The sequence below is a fragment of the Ailuropoda melanoleuca genome, chromosome 1, assembly GCF_002007445.2.
Source record: "Ailuropoda melanoleuca isolate Jingjing chromosome 1, ASM200744v2, whole genome shotgun sequence".
Lineage (NCBI taxonomy): Eukaryota > Metazoa > Chordata > Mammalia > Carnivora > Ursidae > Ailuropoda > Ailuropoda melanoleuca.
In genome coordinates this window covers 122,239,607-122,260,296 of record NC_048218.1, presented here as the reverse complement: position 1 = coordinate 122,260,296, position 20,690 = coordinate 122,239,607, and the positions used below count along the sequence as shown (strand labels likewise).

The 20,690-nt window shown below is 40.9% G+C and overlaps 1 protein-coding gene across 1 annotated transcript in view; it reads left to right on the top strand.

Annotated features, from left to right (window-relative positions):
• Positions 1 to 20,690, top strand: part of LOC109488671 (POU domain, class 6, transcription factor 2-like) — a 223,745-nt gene that overhangs the window by 95,446 nt on the left and 107,609 nt on the right. The window contains exon 2 of the mRNA XM_019793804.2: positions 685 to 856. Within this exon, the coding sequence (XP_019649363.2) occupies positions 685 to 856 (172 nt within the window). The remainder of the gene's footprint in view (positions 1 to 684; positions 857 to 20,690) is intronic.

Sequence of the window (20,690 nt, the reverse complement as noted above, 5' to 3'; positions counted from 1 at the left end):
TGCTGTGTGTTGTTTGCTTTAAAGTGTTCCTTGGCTTTGGGGTCAGCTTCAGTCCCAAATCTGGGAGCAGGGAAGTCAACTTCTAAGGGTGCTGATGGAATTTACATGAGAAATCTCTTTTATTCCATTGAAAGCCTTTCGAGGACTCTTTTCTCCTATCTCTTTTCTCTGCTCTGGGGATAGGGTTTAATTGCTTCTCCCCCAGGGAGAGTGCTTCTTAAAATAGCCCGTGGTCCCTCCATAGGGCGCTCCTTCCTTTTTAGTGTGTTGAGGAAGTACAAACCCAGCACTTTCTTTTTTCTTACTGCATTAAAGACCGAACAAGGTGTAAAAACATTCGCACAAAAAAGCACATCCCACAATTAAAGCTGTGTTGCTTAGGTGGCTTTCAAAGAAGTTGTTTTTTTTTTTCTTCCCCCCTTCTTCCCTCTGAAGCTTCCTGACTCTCTCACATGCTAGTTGAGCTTTAATAGGGTGGGGAGTAATGGAGAACTCCTCGGATCTGTAATAGCTCTTCACTTGACTGCAACCAGCAATAACAGCGGGAGCAGCCAGAGATAAGAGAGAGAGGAGAGAGGGAGAGTGTGTGTGTGGAAGAGAGAGAGAGGAGAGAGGGAGAGAGGACACGCACACTAAAGCTGCCACTTTTTTTTTCCTCCCCTTCACTCTTTTCCCCCATCCTAGGATCCAATGATAGCTGGACAAGTCAGTAAGCCCTTGCTGTCAGCGCGGAGTGAAATGAATGCGGAGTTGAGAGGTGAGGACAAGGCTGCTACTTCAGACAGCGAGCTGAATGAGCCCCTGCTTGCGCCTGTGGAATCAAATGACAGCGAGGACACTCCCAGCAAGCTCTTCGGTAAGTCTGTCTAGGTATTTCATTTCAGCCCTACCATGTTGTCCGGAAGAGCAATCCACACCCCCCCCCCAACCCTTTCCCTGTTGTTCATTCAATTTTCTTGTAAGTGCTAAAGAGGAACCTCGCGTCTTGGAGGGGCCGAGCCACGGGAGCCCATTCCAGCCGGCTAGCAGGATGTCCTCAAACTTTTCCCGGCAAGGAACTTCCTCGCTGCTCCTTGGGGCTTGTCAGATATTGCCAGAGTCCCCGGGCTAGAAATGATTTAAAAAAAAAAAAAAAGAAGAAGAAAAAGAAAAAGAAGAAGAAGATGATAATAATAATCAGGAAATCAGTTCCTTTGTGAGAATTGGTTAACATTTATTGAATAAATATCGACTCGGTTTCGGGTTGCTTCACAGCCTTTTGTTAAGGGGAAGGAGAGTAAAGAGTTATTATCTGTAGTCAAAAGATGGAAGAGGGAACTGTGAAATATCAATACAAGTCTTTCTGTGCCAGGTAAACAAAGGTGGCTACGGGAATTGCTCAGAGAAATAACATTTTGTGATCACAATTAGAATGGGTATCTCTCCTTCTAAAGGGGGGGGGGCGAGGAAAGAAAAGAGGTCCTTTGCCTCCCTCCCCTACCCCTCCTCCCTTGACCAGATGTTTATAGGCTCTTCCTAAATGTGGAGGTAGCCCAGGACCTTTCAGGAATCTTTGTTCCATAAACAAAACAAGAGCGAGCAGAGTACCACTCCAGCAAAGACATCTGTCATTCAAACAGATGACACTCTGTAAGCCAACTCAAGCAACTGTGATCTCTAATCAGAAAGGGGAGCGGGTTGTTGAGGCGCGTGACTGAGTGATGGATGGTGATAGATGTCTGTGCTGGAGAAGCACTTTATGGGATAGAGTGACATTAGGTTTTCAGAACACTTGTTCCTGAAACACTTGCTTTTAATTATTTTCCAGTGTTTATATACTTACAACACTGAATGGAGGCATGTACATACTAACCTGTTTATACCTATATCTACTAACCTATATATACACCTGATTTTATATGTATATCAGGCAGAGCTCTGCTGGGTCTCAGGTTAAAAACAGAGCCCTGTGCCTGAATGTCAAAGAAAAACACCACCACTGCATAGACTGCTTTGTCGAGAAAGTCGTTAATTCAGCTAGAAAATAAATAAGCTTAATTTTTTTTTTTTAGCCTCCAGGAAGAAAGCAGCTTCCCTAGTTTGGCAACTCTAGGCCAGCTTCAACAGAGGAAATTTTCTCTGATTCGAAATGCTCACTCAGTCAAACACGAGAGGGGTGTTGCAGACCAACTTTCTGTCTCAGATTTGCTATTGGTAAAATACAGTTTTACAGTTAAGAGTATAATAGATCCCAGTTTCAAGAAATTCTGTCATATTATGCTTTTTTCAAAAAGCAGCAATTCTGCCTGGTACATAGATTTTTTTTTCTTTCTTTTTTTTTTTACACCTAGGCATTAAGGTTTTAGCATTTGCACTCTAAAGGAATATTTTGTTGTAGTTTCGTTTTTATGTGTGCAGGGAGAGTCATGTCCTAGAGCACTCATTTCCTTCCAGGGGGTTAGTGAGAGAAGTCAGATAAAGCTAAAAGTTACAGAAAGGCAAAGCCATGCTCCAGTCTCTCTGATGTTGGGGATGCTAATACCAAGCATTTTGACTTTTCAAAAGTAATCAACTGTGAATGCTACAGCATCGGGGATAATAGGTTTCTTACTTGCTCCTAAACTTTGCATGCATTTTTACAAAGTAAGTGCATTTCGTAGACTTTCACTTAGAACCCCAGCTTGGTTTTTTTTTTTTTTTCCTTTCCTTCCAGTAAACCAACAGAGGGGTGATTCGTTTGGCTTCTCAACATTTGTTTAGATTTCCCACTGTTGACATTTGTAGATCTGTTATGTCATTCTTACTGATTTGCTCATGCAGAGAAAGAAGCTTTAAAAAAAAAAAAAACCCCAAGAGGGTCAAAGAAGTTTGAATTAAAAGTTCATTGAAAATATATCTGAAGTGGAGTATTGATGGGGTAAACGAAAAAATCATCATTCAGCGTCGAAATCGTGGTGGATGTTAGAAGGTGCTCCTCTTCACTTTAAAATTCCCAACTTCTAGATTTGTGAGAGGATGCTGGGCCAGATCTCCGTCTTATATCTGATACTCCTTATGTAGTCACTTAATTTTGTTTGGTCTCTAGAGTCTAGCTTTTCAAACACAGTGTGAATATTTTCCAGTTTGTGATTCGGTGAAGAAGCAACCAGTAGACGAGCGGTGTCGAAAACTTGAGGCAAAGAGGGGGGACGATAGGAGGCAGGGGCACCAGAATGTCCATCGAAGGAAGCAATGTTCTCTGAGGTTTCTTTAGCTCCTGGGTCTATTGTATTCTATGCTGTTGGTATCACCGGCACTTAGCCTTAGAAATCCCAGTTTGCGTACCTGACGAAAACTTTTTAGAATAATTCTCTCCCAGGATTTTTAGCAACTTTGGCCACGCTTAATGGGTGACAATTTAATGGACCATCGTCATTTGACATGAATACGCTCAAGTGTTTTTGTTCTTATATGTGGTTTTCATTACACTTTGCCTGACAATGAAGAATTACGTTTTTCCTGAATAACTGAGAGCATCCAGGTTTCTCTCTCAACCAGCATTTTCTAACTACTCTCTCAAACCATTATCCTCCTGGCTTGTGCCTCGTGTTCTTGAAAACCGTGCTTCCGTAATGAAAGGAGCAGATTAAGACAAACCGTGTGCATCTGGCTGTGTTTACTTTTGGGGAGAGACGTTTAACAACAGGAGATAAGAAGAGTTCGGTTGTGTTTGTTGTTGTTGTTGTTGTTTTTGTTCTTACGGTACCTGAAATTTCAGTATTGATGGATTTCTTTGGAGCTTATTTCTGCTTGTGTGTCTTGTTGAAATTAGCAGTCCAGAGCACAAGTCCGTTTCTGTCACAGTATGGGCACCTTCAGCCCAAAACTGCAGGAGAAAGGCTAATACTGATGCCCTCTATGGATAAACAAAGGAAATTCCAGGAACCGCTGGGTCTTTTATGCCTTTCCTGAAATTGCACCTCTCCTCTTAACAGCGTCCAAAGGGAAACATACTGCCCAGAACGTTTCAGTGCTCCTTGCAGCTCAGAATACCAGAAGGAGAAAACCAGAAGCCATATGCCAGCCTCAGTAGAAAGTTCAGAAAAGGGCCCTTGTGTTTTATAAAGTAATTACATCAGAGGTAACATTTTGCTTAACTTGAGCAGCTATGGAAACTCAAGTACACTTAGGAGAGATGAATCCACATTTCATTGAGAAGCGTGTGGTGCGGTAGTTCTCTGTGCTATCATTAAGTGGTACATTATTTATTCTTGGAAAGCCTGTAGAATAACCGTCTCCTTTTTTTTTTTTTTTTTTTTTTCTGGTCCGTGACTGTATTATGCTAAGCTCTGAGCTGTGGGGAACAGTATGGAGGAGAGCAGACTTGCCTGTCAGGGGGTATTATCAGAGAATTTGGCTCTGCGTCTCCCTGTGTTTCGGCTGCAGGATCAAATGAGTGATGCCACGCGGGGCCAGCCATTTAATACGTGACTACTGATGTCCATATTCGAAACCATTCTCAAAACTGGCCTTTGGCAAACAGTCTCGAAGGGAAGAGGTTGCTGTGTTTCTCTGGTGACATTTATTGCATCCGTGTCAACGTGGTGCTTCATTTTTAGTTATGCTCATCAAGAATTCAGTGGTCCCCATTCCGTCAAGTTGGATGCTAAAATTCAAATGGTCGAGCATCAACAACTTGGTTGGGAAGATGGCCACAGGAAGGATAAAAGTAATATATATCCCCAGAAAAATATCTGTACTAAAGTTTTCCCATGCAGTCTCGGCTGAAGAAGTAAGAGCGCATAAAACAGGCCTTAAATATTTTCTCCCAGATATATTTGAAATTTGAAAGATGATTTATTAACCGTGCGCCTCCTGGGAGTATTTTTATTGTTTCAAGATAAACCTCATGATTGCTTTTCTTAAAGTCCCAGCTACCTCGGGTGGCTGGGCTCCTCTGTGGCTCCGCTGCTTGCCTGCACTGCACTGGACGTGAGCTGGGCGGGCACACAGCTCCAAAGCCCTGAGCTGAGATGTAAACAAAAAACCACTTACACGCATTGGACCCGAGGTAAAGAGTGATGGTTGGTTTTCTGTCATGCTACTGTGTTTTTCTGGGTTAAAAGAAATTGCGTATAATGATCCTTGTAAGTGCGTGGGTGTTTTCAATATCGTTTATCTGTGAACTTTTGGAAAAGGGTTGAAAGTTGGGTCAGTGATTCTGCCTTGCTGGAAAATGTACCATCTGTAGGATTTTTCTTTTTCCTTTCCTTTCTGTTATCTTTCTCATAGAAACATGCATTATAAGATTTTTTTTTTTAAATTACCATCCAGTTTGACTTGATTAGAATTTATGGCAGTGGAGTTGTTTTCAATGACAAAAGGATAAAGGATTAAATTGTCTGTCACCCCTTGAGACAGTGGTCTCTGCAGGTCAGCATGGAGGTCATTGGTAGGGCATTATGGGGACTGCACTTTGTCGTCGGGCTGCCTGTGAATGAGTGGAGGCCTTCATTATGGCATCACTCTATGACTTTATTGAAACATCTCTCTCAAGGTTCCAATGCCTTGGATATTTATAATATTCTGATGAAATATGCTGGGGCCAGTAATCAGTACGTCAGGCTTAAGCCCAAGAAAGGTTTAGCTGGCAGGTGATGAGGAATAGTCCCTAGAGAAATATATTTATTTACAATATGCATCATGCTTCTATATTTTTATGGCTTTTGGTATTCTATTAATGGAAAATGTATACTATTTTTCACTGAAGAAAGTGTGTTTTGCTGGGGAAATATCAAAGGAGTATATTTTTAACTCAATAATTTGGATAGCAGATTCTATGCCAAAATAGTTATTTAAAAGAAACCAGTAGAAACCTATATTTGTGTAAGTAAATGAGATGCATGATAAGGTATTTGTCAAACATCAATTATGGTTTAATAGGCAAACAGACCCTTGTGGGGTTCTTCGCTCACTACCGAGGGGGAAATGCACATTCAGATACATTTCTGAACATTCAGGGCAACCTAATGCATCTAGGTATTTCTTTCAAAAAAAAATCCACTGTGTGTGTCTAGACGGATTTAGTTTCAGCGTTTTCTTCCCCCCAGAAAATCATTGTGATCCTGCCTTGGTAAGTAAACTCACTTTAAATAGTGTTAATGTGTAAGTTTTGGAATCCAAATAAATCCATAGGCAGTAGCACGGATATTCAGACTTTTCAGCATATTCGTTGGTTGAGCTATGCTCATCTCTAAGTGACACTTTAATGAAGGACAGTGCACAGTATGTGACATGAGATTCAGTGGTCACTCTCTTAGTGGCTCCCTTTTCTGTTTCTGCCAAGCTTGGGGTGCTCAGGTCAGACATCTGTTTAAAGAAGAAAGTTCAACATTGCAGTGTCTTAAGATGCTGTCCATGCTAACACATTAGCAAACCAAAATGCTGATACAGTTTTACATTTTTCTTCTACCTTGAAGACTACAATTCTTATATTTTGTTGTCATTGCTGTTACATGGTCCTATATACAATTGGAAAGAAGACAAAGTATCAGGAATTACATTCATCTGCACCATCACCCCAATAAATGCTCTCCTTTTTGTCTTTTTAGTGTCTTGGATGTTTCTGACTTAAAGGTTACAGGGCGCTAGAGTGGGTTTTGTAGTTCACCCAGCCAGTTTGTGTCATAATTAATAAATAGAGGTGCTTTCCAGAGTCAAGCTCCCAAGGCCTTCTTTCTCAATTACCGGTTTAATGATAGAGTTAGCATTCTTCTTGTAAGAATTGACCAAAGAAAAATTTCCCCCACTCGAGAAATGAGACTTAAGTGACGGTTTCAAGGGGGCCTTGCTTGCTATTAGACAGTAAACAAATAATTTGTGAGAGGATTGGTACTTTCCTTTGATTGGCGATCTTGCTGGCTTATGTTTGGGGATTAATAATACATCAGACATCCACACATTAAAAAGAAAGTCGATGTGAAGGAGGAAGGCTGAGGGGTGCAGCTCGGCTCCTGGGCTGCTCCTGATTATTCTCAGGCCTTCCCTGGGTGCCGAGACCGGCCGAGGAGTAGTCACGTTTGCCCAACTAGGCACCTGGCTCTGCTTCACATGTTCCTTGATTTCCTTATGCTAAAGAAAAAGATCGCAGTGTTTATACCAAACTGGCACCCTGTCAGGGGGCAATCTGTGTAAAGTTTCCTGCTGTCAGGTTAATAAATTTTTAAAAAATATCCAAAGGCAGAGGTAGCTGGAGAGAGCTCCTAGTAACAGTTGCCATTCTCCAGCGGATGGCTTTCTCTTTAATATCCAGCGTGGCTCTGGAATTTTCTTGCTTGTTGTCTTCCCAGGGTCTATACTTTGCTGAGTTTTTGTTCCACTTTCCTTTTATTAATGACATTTCAGTCATACTTTTAAAATGTTTATCCTTTAAAATTTCAAATATCTTTTTTTTTTTTTTTTTAAAGAGGACAGTAAGGGAAGGTAATTAGTTGCAATCTGGTATTTAGAGTGGAGCAGGTACCTTCGTGCTATGCGCCTGTATGAGGTCCTGAGTCTGTCAACAGTGGACTCTTCTTTGGGAATACCTTAGTAATATTTATATTAAAATTCGTTCAGAAGGAGTATCTGGGCTTTGGCAGTATGGGGGCTTCGTGAGGATGCTTGTTTATTACACGTGTGGACTTGACTCAGCCTTTTCCATGTGAACTCCCACTTTCTGCTTCTCAAAGTCAGATGAAACAAGTGCAGACTAGTTGGGTCACCTCTCTTACTCTGTGTTGGGACACTACTGTCAGCTATCAAAAACGGACTCAGCCATTTCAATGTGAACACAGAGGTCAGCGAGAATCACACTGACTCTTTTGGTTGAAGAAAGTCTGTCGTTCCTGGAGAAATGGAAAAAACAAAACAAAACATTGTTTTGTTAAATATTCAAAGATCATTTTTAAAAACCACCTGATAGAGAGGCATAGCTCTTTTTTTTTTTTTAAGATTTTATTTATTTATTTGACAGAGAGAGTGACAGCCAGTGAGAGAGGGAACACAAGCAGGGGGAGTGGGAGAGGAAGAAGCAGGCTCACAGCGGAGGAGCCTGATGTGGGGCTCGATCCCATAACGCCGGGATCACACCCTGAGCCGAAGGCAGACGCTTAACCGCTGTGCCACCCAGGCACACCAGGGATGCATAGCTCTTTTTTTTTTTTTTTAAAGATTTTATTTATTTATTCGACAGAGATAGAGACAGCCAGTGAGAGAGGGAACACAAGCAGGGGAAGTGGGAGGGGAAGAAGCAGGCTCATAGCAGAGGAGCCTGATGTGGGGCTCTCCCATAACGCCGGGATCACGCCCTGAGCCGAAGGCAGACGCTTAACCGCTGTGCCACCCAGGTGCCCCGGGGATGCATAGCTCTTGACACCTCTTTCTGATAGTTCGCTGCTACTTTTGAACATCCTGGTATGTTCTATGAATGTCTGTATTTTATTTGAGAATTTGAAAGAAAATCCAGGCTCAAATTTCTCTTAGTCTTTCTTTTGAAAGTGCTACATGTGGTGAGAATATACTGGTTTTTATTTTCATTAAAAAATTAGTCACCTGGGACAGCATAACTAACACAGCCTAAGTCACTTTTATTAGGGGACTGCACTGCCCTCAAAACTAATTGAAAATACAGAGAAACTAAGTGATAGCATTACACAGAAACTAAATGCTTAAGAGGTCTGCTATCCTGAAGACCATTTGAAAGTGGGATTCTATAATGAGACCCGCATTCATTAAGATGGTTAAAAAAAATGTTCTTACTAAAGAACTAAAAGCAAACCTGTTCATTTAGCCTGAGGATGGGGTAGACTATTAGGGCATTTTCAGGACACTCAGAACGGACCAATGGTAGCCACCATGAAAAGATTGAACAATCTTGTGAAATGTGTTCGTCCTGCTCTATACTGTCGGGGATTAGCAGTTTTCTCAGTGTTACATCTTTTTCTGAAATAATCAGTGTTTTTTAATTGATGCACTTTCCAAATCTCTTGGTGTTACTTTGATTTCTTCCTATTCATGAGGATAAATGGTGATAAAAGTTTGTGAAAGACAAGACACTCTTATTTAAAGACTAACATTAGCCTAATGTTTTAAAATAACAGTGCACACTTCCCGTTTTATCACTTCCATACTTTGTGTCCCTGTGTTTTCTTTCTTCAGCACTGTGAATGCACAGTGAGTACATGCAATGCTACCCATGTAAAACGCATGTGGGTCACACGCGTGTGTCTATGGCGTGTTCTCCATATTTTCTCCTCTGTTCATATGATACTTCAGTTTTGTCTTACTCACTTTGTAGTATGTAAATCTTTTCTTTATCATAATATTAATAAAGCCTTATGGGCCTTTTTTTCCATTCACGCTGTCTGTGTATCACTTAAATGTGCTTCTTCTGCACATATGAATACTTAACGACATAGTTTCCAGGTAAAATTATAAAAATGAATAGTTTACCAATAAAGGACAACTAATCATATTATAGAGTACTGCTTCGGGCATAGATAGGCTATTACCCAAGTTCTAGTGTCTTGTTTGAAGCTGCTTTTTACTGAGCAGAGGAGACAGCAGGATTTCTCAGAATTTGCGCGGTTAATGCAGTAAAGAGATCTGGAGGTTTCTGCACAGTGTGATTTATAGGGAGTATATATATTTAAAGCATACAAAACTTGCTCAAACTAGGGAAGACGCTTGGAATCTAAATATTAGGAACTTAAGTATTTGTCTACTTGTGGGAATACACGCTAAACATTTATCTTGTTCTCTTTTAAGTAAAAAGCATTTGTTCTCTAGCTTGAAAGCACAATTTTTGCCTGGAAGGATTGCATGGACCTAAATATACATTTACCTGTACACACATCAAGATAGAATGGGTGTTTGATGCACAATAAAGAAATCACATTTTAAACATTTGCTATTAAAATAGCACGGTGCACTTAATCTCCTTTTGCAGTTCTTCATGGCCACATATGTGGTGATTTGTCTTTGAATAGCAATATGGCAAGATTTACTTTTATGAATGAATGGTTTGGGGTGACTTATTGCATGAGAGAATCACCACCGTCAAAGTAGAAGGGCTGAGGGATTAATTTGATTTAAAAATGCAAACATTTGAAGCTGTTTATAAAGCATGAAAAATTATTACTGCAGAGTGAATTTTTGCCAAAATCAACCAAGGGTAGAAGAGAATAAAATATCCAATGGAAAAACACATTTTCCTGTTTTTAAAAATGTGTAGTGGTATGGGGGGGGAGGTGAAATGCCCTTTTCCAAACCTGCATTTTCTCTTTGCTATATCTGATTTCACACAGCGAAATATTGTGAAATAGAAACGTGTCAAAAAGGAAGCCCACTGTTTTCAAAAGGAGAAGCAGGAAAGAAACAGTGAAGAAAGCGAACATGTTAATGGATTCGCTCGCTATTCCTTAATCCCACTGTAATCTCTGCATGAATAGTCAGAAAAGGGATCATCTGGATTGTGTGGGAAAACTTTCATAAACTTTTGGAAAGAAACCTACATCACTATTTGAGATGCTGACTGGCTCGTCTCTTTCTGATGCCTAAGATTAAGGCAGGTTTTACTCTCAAGAGTCACTAAGAAATTAGTCAGATTCTCAGGGATGCTTGTCTATTTCCTTGCTGTAGTTTCGAATCTTTCCTTCTGCCATTAGAATCCATGTTTATTGTAATTTGCGAACAATCCAATCAGAATCTGCAGGCAATCAGAAAAGTGTCAAAAATTAGGCACCATGCTTCAAAAGGGATTAATGTCTATGGCTGCCTGCTTAAAACGATCAGACAAGCTCACACACTCACACACACACGCACCCACAATACCCAGAACTGGTCAGATTGGACATCGCTGATGGCATGGGGAGGACTGCACGAGCTTAGGATGGTGGCCACCTGTCTTGTCATCTGCAGTGTATCAATCTGTTTTTATAATGATACAATAACCTGAACCCTGTAACAGTTTATGGTCCTTCTGAGAATTCTTATGGATTCTTAGAGTGACGGAGGTCTGAGGAAAGATCTTGAAAGCTTTCACAAAATCTGGCTGGGTGACAGAAAAGTAGCATGCCTGTGATTTAGCTGCTGTGGAATCCTATTGACTGGGAACAGCATTAAACTTTTAAGTTAAAACAAAACCCACAAAACAAATGGTAGACGCGAAAGGCGCGGGGCGCCCAGAAGGACAGCAGACATTAGGAAGTGCTAAAGGCTCTGAGGGCAGAGGCCACATTCATTAAGCCCAGTGTTGGACTTGATTATCCTTCCGAGAAATGGGCTTCTTGTTTATGGAACTGTTCCGATTACTGCCCCGGCAATCCGCCTTAGAGTCTTTCCTCCACGGAATCTCTCGGACTCGCAGGTTGTGTTTTCTTTTCCCCCGGCTGTTTTTAGTCTGTGATAAAGAAAGAGCTCGAAGTTTGAGTCCGGCCCGGTGAGGAATCACAGCTAGAGCCAGCAAGCAATAACCACGAGGCCCCATCAGCAGAGGCACCGAGACCTCCGTCCTCTTCACGTTTGTAACGCTGCTGATTTCTCCGGACTTTTAAAAATCCGCTTCCACATGAGCTCTCAAAACCCATAAAAGTGTGGCATGTAAAGTAAATTGTTTGTCACTTGCCGACGACCTGCCATATTTATTGTCAGGAGAAATGGACATTAGTTGGAGAAGCAGTTGTTAAAGGCCAAACAATTTTTAAAGATGGCAAAGATGCGCCACGGCTTTTCCTTTTTCTAACAATGAGCCGCCCCTTCAGACATCAAAAGACAAGATAATAAGACACTTCAAGCACAATTCAAGATTATATTCAACATCTAAAGGCTCATCTCTTGTCAGTTTGCATTTACTCTTCCAGGGATGTGATGCTTGTATCATCTATCTGTCAAGGGGAGTCTGGCAGGAGAGGCGAGGGCTCTTATTTCACACACTTAGGGTTTTTTATCAAATAGCCCACACTCGTCCTGATTCCACCAAAATGGGGGGATAATTTGAAGAAGGTCAAGCGCAGGCACAAAAATCTCATATTGATTTGTATGATTAGAAGGCATTAAAATTGCACGTTTATGTTAGTTGTTGAGATGTTGTGTCAGTTTATTTGGTAATACAGTTTTGAAGCCTGGGGAAGACAAAAAAAAAAAAAAAGATGACTTAAAATTTAAAAATAGTTGGCTGAAAGCCAAAATTGGTTCCCTTCATGTGGCCGTATTTGAACATTTAACAAGTAGATGTAAAAATAATTGAATGGTTTAGTTTAACAATATTTGAAATTAGCTTATCTAACGAAATGCTTCATTCAGCACCAAAGCAAAACAGCACAGCTGTGCCTATCGGAGGAAAGAAATATATAGGTGAGATTATTTTTTAAATACTGGAAACATTGATTTCATATGTTTAATATATAGGTAAAAGGGGATGACATTTTCAATATAAATGTAATTATGGGGCCATTTTATACTGGTCATCAAATTTTTAACATTTGCGCTCTTTGAAATTACAACGTCATTATGTTTGTCATTTTATGCCATTCTTAGTATATGTTGCCCTTTTCCAGAGAGGGTACTAAAGAACAAATAAAGGAGTTTTAAAATTATTATTATTATTTTCTGTCAAAATTTATCACATTTCCTCCTTTGCTCTCTGACAGTCACAAAGCTGTACCAGATAACCTTCTTTTTTTTTCTTTTTTCTTTTTTTTTTCTGGTGAAGAGAGCACATCTGTAGAAGTTAGAAGAGCCAGCTTTTCTTTTCAAAATAAAACAACTGATGAAAATAAGACCATGATGTCCTGGGATCATTTCTATATTGAATCCTTGAAATTACTTTTCCTAGGAATTTTCATCAGCCCTGTGTGTCTTCGTTTCTTGTATTTCTCTTTTACGCTGCGAAGTGTTTTGAAACTGACTTTAGTGCTACGTTTCATGTATTGGAACAAAGGAGATGGGCATAGGTACAGTGTAGGTACGGCGTGCTGTCACAGAAACCCATAATTTGTTCTATTTGTTATCTCAGCCATTTCCACGCTGTGCAGTTTCTGTATTCCACAATCCACAGTTAATCCATCCACGCAACAAGTGGGGTGTGTGTTGTGTGGTAGGAGTGGTGAGGTGCTCTGCGGACTCAGTGGAGAAGACACTGGAAAGAGCAGCCCAGACCTGCTCACTGGATGCTGAGCAGGCAAGCATGAAACAGAGAGGGTCGCTCCACCCTCAGACAGCCCACAACCAACATTTCGCATTTCCTTCCTCATCTCCTGTGACTCTTTGGGAAATCTTTACCTTCAAAATCATGCACGTCAGAAGTAGTTCATTCATCGGTCAGAAGCCTAAATGGTTGAGAAAAACCATTATCCCCAAAAAAGTGAGGAAGAAGAAAGGCTTTTTTTCAGTGATTCAGGACACACTGCATTCAGGATGTTTTCATCACAGGGTTTGGTGCTTATGCTCTAAAACAGTTGCAGTCCTTCAGCCATTATTTCTCAGTCTTGTCCAAAGGGAGAATGAACTGGATTGAGATTGTCCCCCTCGTCTCTCCTGCCTCCTTTCTCCTCCCAAGATTCTTGTTTGTTTATCATGTAATATGATGCAGTGGGTCCAGGCTCTGGAGTAAGGCTGCTTTTTGTTGGCTGGGTGGGTGAGGTACGGAACATGTCTAGGCCTTGGGTTCCCTGTCCCTGTAAGGTGCCATTGATGGTACTTACTTCATGGGACAGCTTGATATTGCAGTAAGGTGATGTGTGTCGAGCCCAGCATTCAGCAAATACCAGCTGTTCCACACTTTCTTAAGAGTTGAAACTTAACTTGCCATTGTTAGAAATAATTTGATTACATCTTGGCAGCAGAAAACCAACAGGGAAATTTCTCAGGCCTTCAGAATGAGCCACTCTCCTCCCTGAGGAAGCGTCAGCCCCTAGGGCTCTCTAGGCCAAAGCAAAGTTCTGGGGATCTTTCTCTGCTGATGACAATACCCCTTCCTTCTTAGGACATTAGGTGCTGCTTCCCTCCAGAGTCCGTTTAGGAAAGGATTCAGACTTGTAAAGAGATGACAAGCAGGTTCTAGAGGAGGCAGTAATTCACTGTTTTCATCTTGGGGAGCATGTGGGCAGCACGATGGGCAAGGATAGAAGTGGACAGTTGTAGATCTTACTCGTCTCTGAATTTAAAATATTGGAGTGTGTGATTCTTTCAAACCATAGAAAATTTAAAAATAATTTTGGCTTTGAGAAGTGATATGAAACCAGATGTCCGTGGGCGACAGCAAATGCTTCTCTAGAATGTGATTAGGTCGCTACCCTGATGGCAGCCTGCCTCTCGGTGTTTTCCCTCCAAGGCGCGCTAGTTGTCTCTCCAAAGGCATTTGCCAGCTCTCAGGCCAAGCCCTTATTTCTTTCCTCCCGGACCACATTGTTGCCACAATTGGGAACATCGCATTTGCCTCCAATCCAACGCTCAAGAGATCTTGTGGAGGATGTTTACCACACCAAGGTGAACTACACAGCATTTCAGAGAGAGAAACATTCCGTTGAGCTCCCAGGAAGATAGGGAAAGAATGGCTCGCCAGAAGGATTGTCATCAGGGTTCAGATCACTGCTCTTGACCTATGCAGATGGGTATGGTTTCTTGTACCCCCATTTCCTCTTCTGTAGTGTGAGAGGTCTGATCACACCTGACAAGGTGTTGAAGATTATGTATAGGAAGGCAAGTAAGGTGCCCACACATGGGGGGCTGGTGTTTTATAGAGGCGAGGTTCTTTCCCCCACTCCTTAGACCAATAGTGTTATCTTTCTCAGGTCTGAGAAATGACCCCATAGGGAGTGTGGATCAGACATTAATGGTCAGACGAGGTAGGTGTTTTGAACACTTCAGTTCGGCTTTCCTAATCTAACTTTCTGCATAAAAGCCAAGACTTGAGCTAGGTATAGAGAGAATCATCTCTGCTCCAGAAATAAAGAGGATTGCATTAGCTTGTGGGTCTTCTCTGTCCCAGTGGGGAGCTCTGTTCTGCCCCCAGAGTAAAGCCTCCCTCTCAAAGCATTAGTTATGTCAAGTAGTGGAAGAGAGTTGCAAGTAGAAATAGTGTTTTCATTCCTTTGGGGATTTTTATAGCCAATGTTGAATTAGGACTTTCTAATCTTCCAGAATGAACCCTTTATACATTTTTTTAAATGAATAAACCAAAAATAAAATGACAGCCTCAAAAAAGTCTTTCAGAAAGCCATATTTCTAAGAACTGAACAAGCTGTGAAATTTAAGTAGGTTAAATTGACATTTGAGGCCATATTTAGGGGAAATGTGTTACGACATTTATTAAAGATATTTAGAGACTTTGGTTGATATTGCTAAAACCTACTTCCTTTTATAGACACCACCAAAGAAGTCAGGATCACTAGGGGAGCATCTTTCTGTTGTGGTTACCATGACAACCCCACACATTTTTAATTACATATTTATCCATGCCTCATGCACATTTGTCAGAAATTATTGGCACTTCTGGGTCGCCTGGGTGGCTCAGTCAGTTGAATGTCTGCCTTCAGCTCAGATCATGATCCCAGGCTCCTGGGATCGAGCCCCTTGTCCAGCTTCTTGCTCAGTGGGGAATCTGCTTCTCCCCTCCCTGCGTGCTCTCTCTCGCTATCTCTGTCTCTGTCTCTCTCTCTCTCTCTCTCTCGCAAATAAATAAATAAATAAAATCTTAAAACAAATATTAAGTAGAAGAAACAAACTTTCCTTGAAGCCAGTGACAGTGACCGTCCCTTTCATATAATGTGTCTCTTTGACAGTTTTGACTTTCTTCACTGAGTGTATGCATAGGATGTTTTGTCTCTTACTGGTCCCAGCTTTTATTGCCCTCTGTGATCTTGTCCTTGGAAAACTGCACAGATCTGTCCCCATTGGCTGTGCCACTGGGTAGTGCCAGCCGGGATAGAATGATGTTGGGAAGTCTAACACAAAGTTGGGCTCTATTAAGGGTTTATATTGTACAGACAGAAGACACTCACCTCTACTGTGCTGTAGTTTGGGTGCAGATTTACTGTGCTTCTCCTCCAACTCTGATGTGCCTTTCCCACGCCAGTGCCTTCTAGCCGCCATCTAGAAGATAACTTTCTTCTGGGCACTGCGTTCAACAGCTGAATTGTCCAATTTTTCATATTTTTATAAAAGTTAAGTTGCCAGGCACCTGGGTGGTTCAGTCGGTTAAGCACCTGCCTTTGGCTCAGGTCATGATCCCAGGGTCCTGGGATCGAGTCTTAGTTCGGGCTCCCTGCTCAGAGGGGAGCCTGCCTTCTCCCTCTGCCCCTCCTCCTGCTTGTGTGCGCACGCGTGCATGCTCTCTCTCTCTGTCAAATAAATAAATAAAATCTTAAAAAAAAAAAGAAGTTAAGTTTCCTTTTTAATCAGTCCTGACTAAAAGTCAGCCCTTAAGAAGAATTGTTTCTTCCAGGTTAAGATTTTTTTTTTTTTTTTTTTTTTTACTGATTTCTCTGCTTTTATGTCTCATGGTGGCTCAAAAATCTTCCTTCCCCCAAATCTTCAAGACTACAACAGTCTTAGACACTCCTAGGAATTTGTAGCTTACCTTCTTCATATAAATAATTAAAGCGGGCTTGTATTAGACCCTTTTAAAGGTGATTTGCCTCATGAAATAGGCAATACTTTTATACTACATTTTGGAAGGACCCTTAGGTTTTTGTTCTTCTGATCCCTCAGAGAGTCGTTTTTTCTTATCAGATATCAGTCTGTTAGAGAAAAATCTGTAGAATCTATATAACCATACACTGTTAGCTACTATCGCTTCATTTCAATTAGGTGAAAGGGGCCAGGTGCAAATAACCATTTAATATCTTGATGTGTTCTCTAAGCTGCTTATAATGAACTTATTGAGAGGTTAATTTATTTAGATCCACTTACTGAGTGCGTCCCAGTCTGCTGCCCCTTCCCCTTTCTGTGGTCAAAATATTTTGGCCAAGCTTCTTGATTTCGTGCATTATGATGAAACTTGCCTTCCCTTGCTTTCCAACTATTCCCTCATTTTTCTAGCGTCTTTTGCAGCCATTTCCACTGTTTGCCTAGTATTATAATGACTTGTGCATTTGTCTGCCTCCCTTGCTGTGTTGCAAGCCCCTAGAGGACAGATAATAGATCTTGCATATATTAAGTGCCAGATAAATGTTTTTTGAATTGAACTGCTTCTGAATTGGATGTTTCTGGACATCATCCACACTTGGTAAATACTTACTGAATATTAAGGGGAAACAGACTCTACCCACTGGAGTCTACTCTTCAACCAAAGGAAGAATATGTGTGTGTGTGTGTGTGTGTGTGTCCGCAAAAATGAATCACAAAGGTAAAGAAGTGTTTGTTCACATATTCAACAAGTATTTATTGAGCACCTGTATACTAAGCATTGTACTGGGAGCTAAGAATGTAATAATGAATTTGACCTTGTCCCTGTTTTCATGGAATTTACAGACAGTAGGGAACTCTTACCATGGTGAGAAGTGCTGTCCAAGAGAAGTACTGGATGGTAGAGAAATGAATAATGGAGGCACAGGACTTAGTCTAAAGGATCAGGTGTTGTGGTGGACATTGAATGAACAATATATGGATACGACTTTGACAAAGTACTCCTTTCCAATTAAAGATAGTCTTGGTGGAACTCTCAAACAAGATGTTCCATCTTCTCCTGGACAAAGAGATTGTATGTGCCCCAAAGTAGATAATTAGTTTGCTCTCTCCTGGGAATATAATTCTTGAACTGAGTGATCCAAGAACTGAAAAATAGCTGGAGTGTGTCCACACGGCAGTGATCCTAGAAACTGCCAGGCGTTTTTATGACCTTGATTTCCTGGAAGAGTCTTGATTAATATCTTTTCAGAAATCGAGATGTGAGATGTTTAGCCTTTTCCTTTGACTCCGTGAGCTAACCCAAACCCTAACAACAAATTCTTTCCCCCCCAACTTTCTCCTTTTTGCTTAAGTAGGCCAGACTAGGGTCATGTTACTTGCAATTTACTACGTCTTGTACTGACATGTTCGTGATCTCCAGAGCTACGTTTAGACAAGACATTTTTCTAAAATTGATTATCTCAAAGTTAGAACAGAGAAACCATTCCAGGCTGGGCAAATAGCATGGGCGAAGGAACAGAGTGAGAGTTGTGTCCTGCTATAACTCTCTTTGATAGAAGGTAAGGAATGAGAAGAAATCTAATTCATCCTGGTAGAAAGAGAGGTAGGACCAGGTGGAGTGTTAATTACAAATACTGAAATTGGCCTTCTGAATTAGCTAAGCTGGGAAAGCTTAAGAGAAGAAAGGACATAGACTAAAATTCTAAAGGTTCCTCCCATTCCTCCTGACTAGCCTCAGACCCATCCAGAGCACCCACCACCAGCACTAAGTGCCTTCTACTAAAGCGTGAGTTGAAATGCTTCCTCTTCTTAAAGTACAAATACTGTCATTACAATTATACGGTTGATCACATTATCTGTGGCTGCATTATTACCCAACCCAAAACTTAGTAGCTCAAACAATGACATTTATTTTGCTCACAAATCTTCACTTTGGGTATGGGTTGGTGGAGCCCATGCATTTCTCTTACACTTGATTTTAACAGAGGCAGTTCAAAGGCTGGGGGTTGGAATCGTCCAAAGCCTGTTTTTTTTCACATGTCTGGTGGTTGATGCTGGATGTTGGCTTTTCTGGGGTTGTTGACTGGAATACCTACATATTCTCCATGTGACCTGGGCTTCCTCTCAATATGGTAGGGGCGAGGGGAGAGAAGAGAAAACCAGGTGGAATCTGGCTTTTATAAACTAGACCTCCGTCCTTGGAAGTCAACAGTATGGCTTCCACTACTTTCTATTCATTAGAATCATGAGTCATTACGTCTCCCTCATACTCAAAGAGGGGAACTAACTTCTGCTTTTTTATGAGGAGACTGTCAGCAAATTCATGGAAAGTTACAAAATCACCACAAAGGCACTATTACTACACACCTATTCCTTTTCTCTCTGATAAAGTAAGTAAATGTTTTGTGTTTTTTTTCCCTTGCGGGGTGGTGTCCTCTTATTAGTGAATAGGTATTCCTAAGGAAATCAGAAGACCTTGTTTGCGGCAAGGTTAAGCAGAGGGTGGCTTCTATACCGTTTAATGAGCATACATCAATATCTTCCAGATATTTGTGTGTCTAGTTCTCCTGAAAGGTACCTTCTTTATCACTTTCATTTTTCTTGGAGATGAAGAGGTTTAGCTTAGGTTTTGGAAACCGGGTCTTTATAAACACAAGAAAAATAAAGGAAGTCTCATCTCAGGGTGTCAGGGGCAGATGGAGGATAGGATCTGAAAGCCCACTATGTCCACGCTTATGACAGACCATTGGTTATAGCAAATGAAAACAGATTTCCCAAACCTAACATATTAAGTTCAATACATTTCTCTTTGGTAATAACAGACAGAAATTTCAGTTATAATAAACCATTTCTGAGCCTTTATGTCTACCACTAGACATTCTAAAGAAGGATGAGCTGGTGAAAGAAAGTTGGTACGTTTGAAGGCATTTCATGTAATTATTGTTGTTTGTAAGAAAATCATCTGTACCACAATTTTCTAAAAATCTTTTTAAATTAAATGAATTCTACATTGGAGGTTTTCGTACTTCAAAAATTTCCTCTGGTTATATCTAAAATATTCTCTCTTTAAACATCTTGAATTCTTAATTGATTCCACATTTTCTAATGTATGAGATTTCTATAAAGAAGGATCATAAGAGGCAAGAATGTATATTCTTGATGTTTTAGACAGACAGATATATAAGTGAAATATGAGGTTCTTTCTGGTTCTGTTGAGAAAAGTGGGGGAGCAAAAGACCCCACTAAAACTCAGAGTTGTCTATGGTTATTTTAAGTATGGACTCAGCAAATTAAAATTTGCTCACCTGCTTTGGGTTGTTCAAATAGTGGCCAGACTAAGCAGTTTTTATTAACTGAAAAAGTCATGAACTGAATTTTGAGGTTTTTTTTTTTTTTCACCATGATAAAAATTCTAGCTCAGGATCTTATTTTCCTTGGACCAATACCCTCTAGCCCTCCTTTCCCCCAGGAGGTACATGAGAAGCTGGGATGAAACTTCCCTGAGTTCTGGCTTCACACAGAGTACTGTCAGGGAATGAACCCACATGGGAAGAGGAGCCCATGGGAAAAATGTCCAGTTTGTTGCTTGTAACCATTCTCTGTAGATCAGGGCATACGCCACAAAAATGCAATATGAAATGCCAGTCTACAGAACCCTTCACAAAAGGATTTCCTTTAAATCCAATGAGAAGAACTTCATAATAAAGTAAATTTCCAAGGGTGTCTACAAGCTAAACTTTTTTTTTTTTAAAGATTTTATTTATTAATTTGAGAGAGAGGGAGTGAGAGAAAGAGGACAAGCCAAGCAGGAGAGAGGCAGAAAGAGAGGGAGAAGGAGAAGCAGACTCCCTACTGAGCAAGGAGCCTGCGGCAGGGACTGGATCCCAGCCCAGGACGCTGGAATCATGACCTGAGCTGAAGGCAGGTGCTTAACCGACTGAGCCACCCAGGCGCCCCGAGCTAAACTTCTACTATTTCCAGGCTTTCGTTAATGATGAGGATGGTGATTGCTTAGATTAACATTTTCAAAGTATTTTTACTCGCAGAAACTCCATGAGATAGAT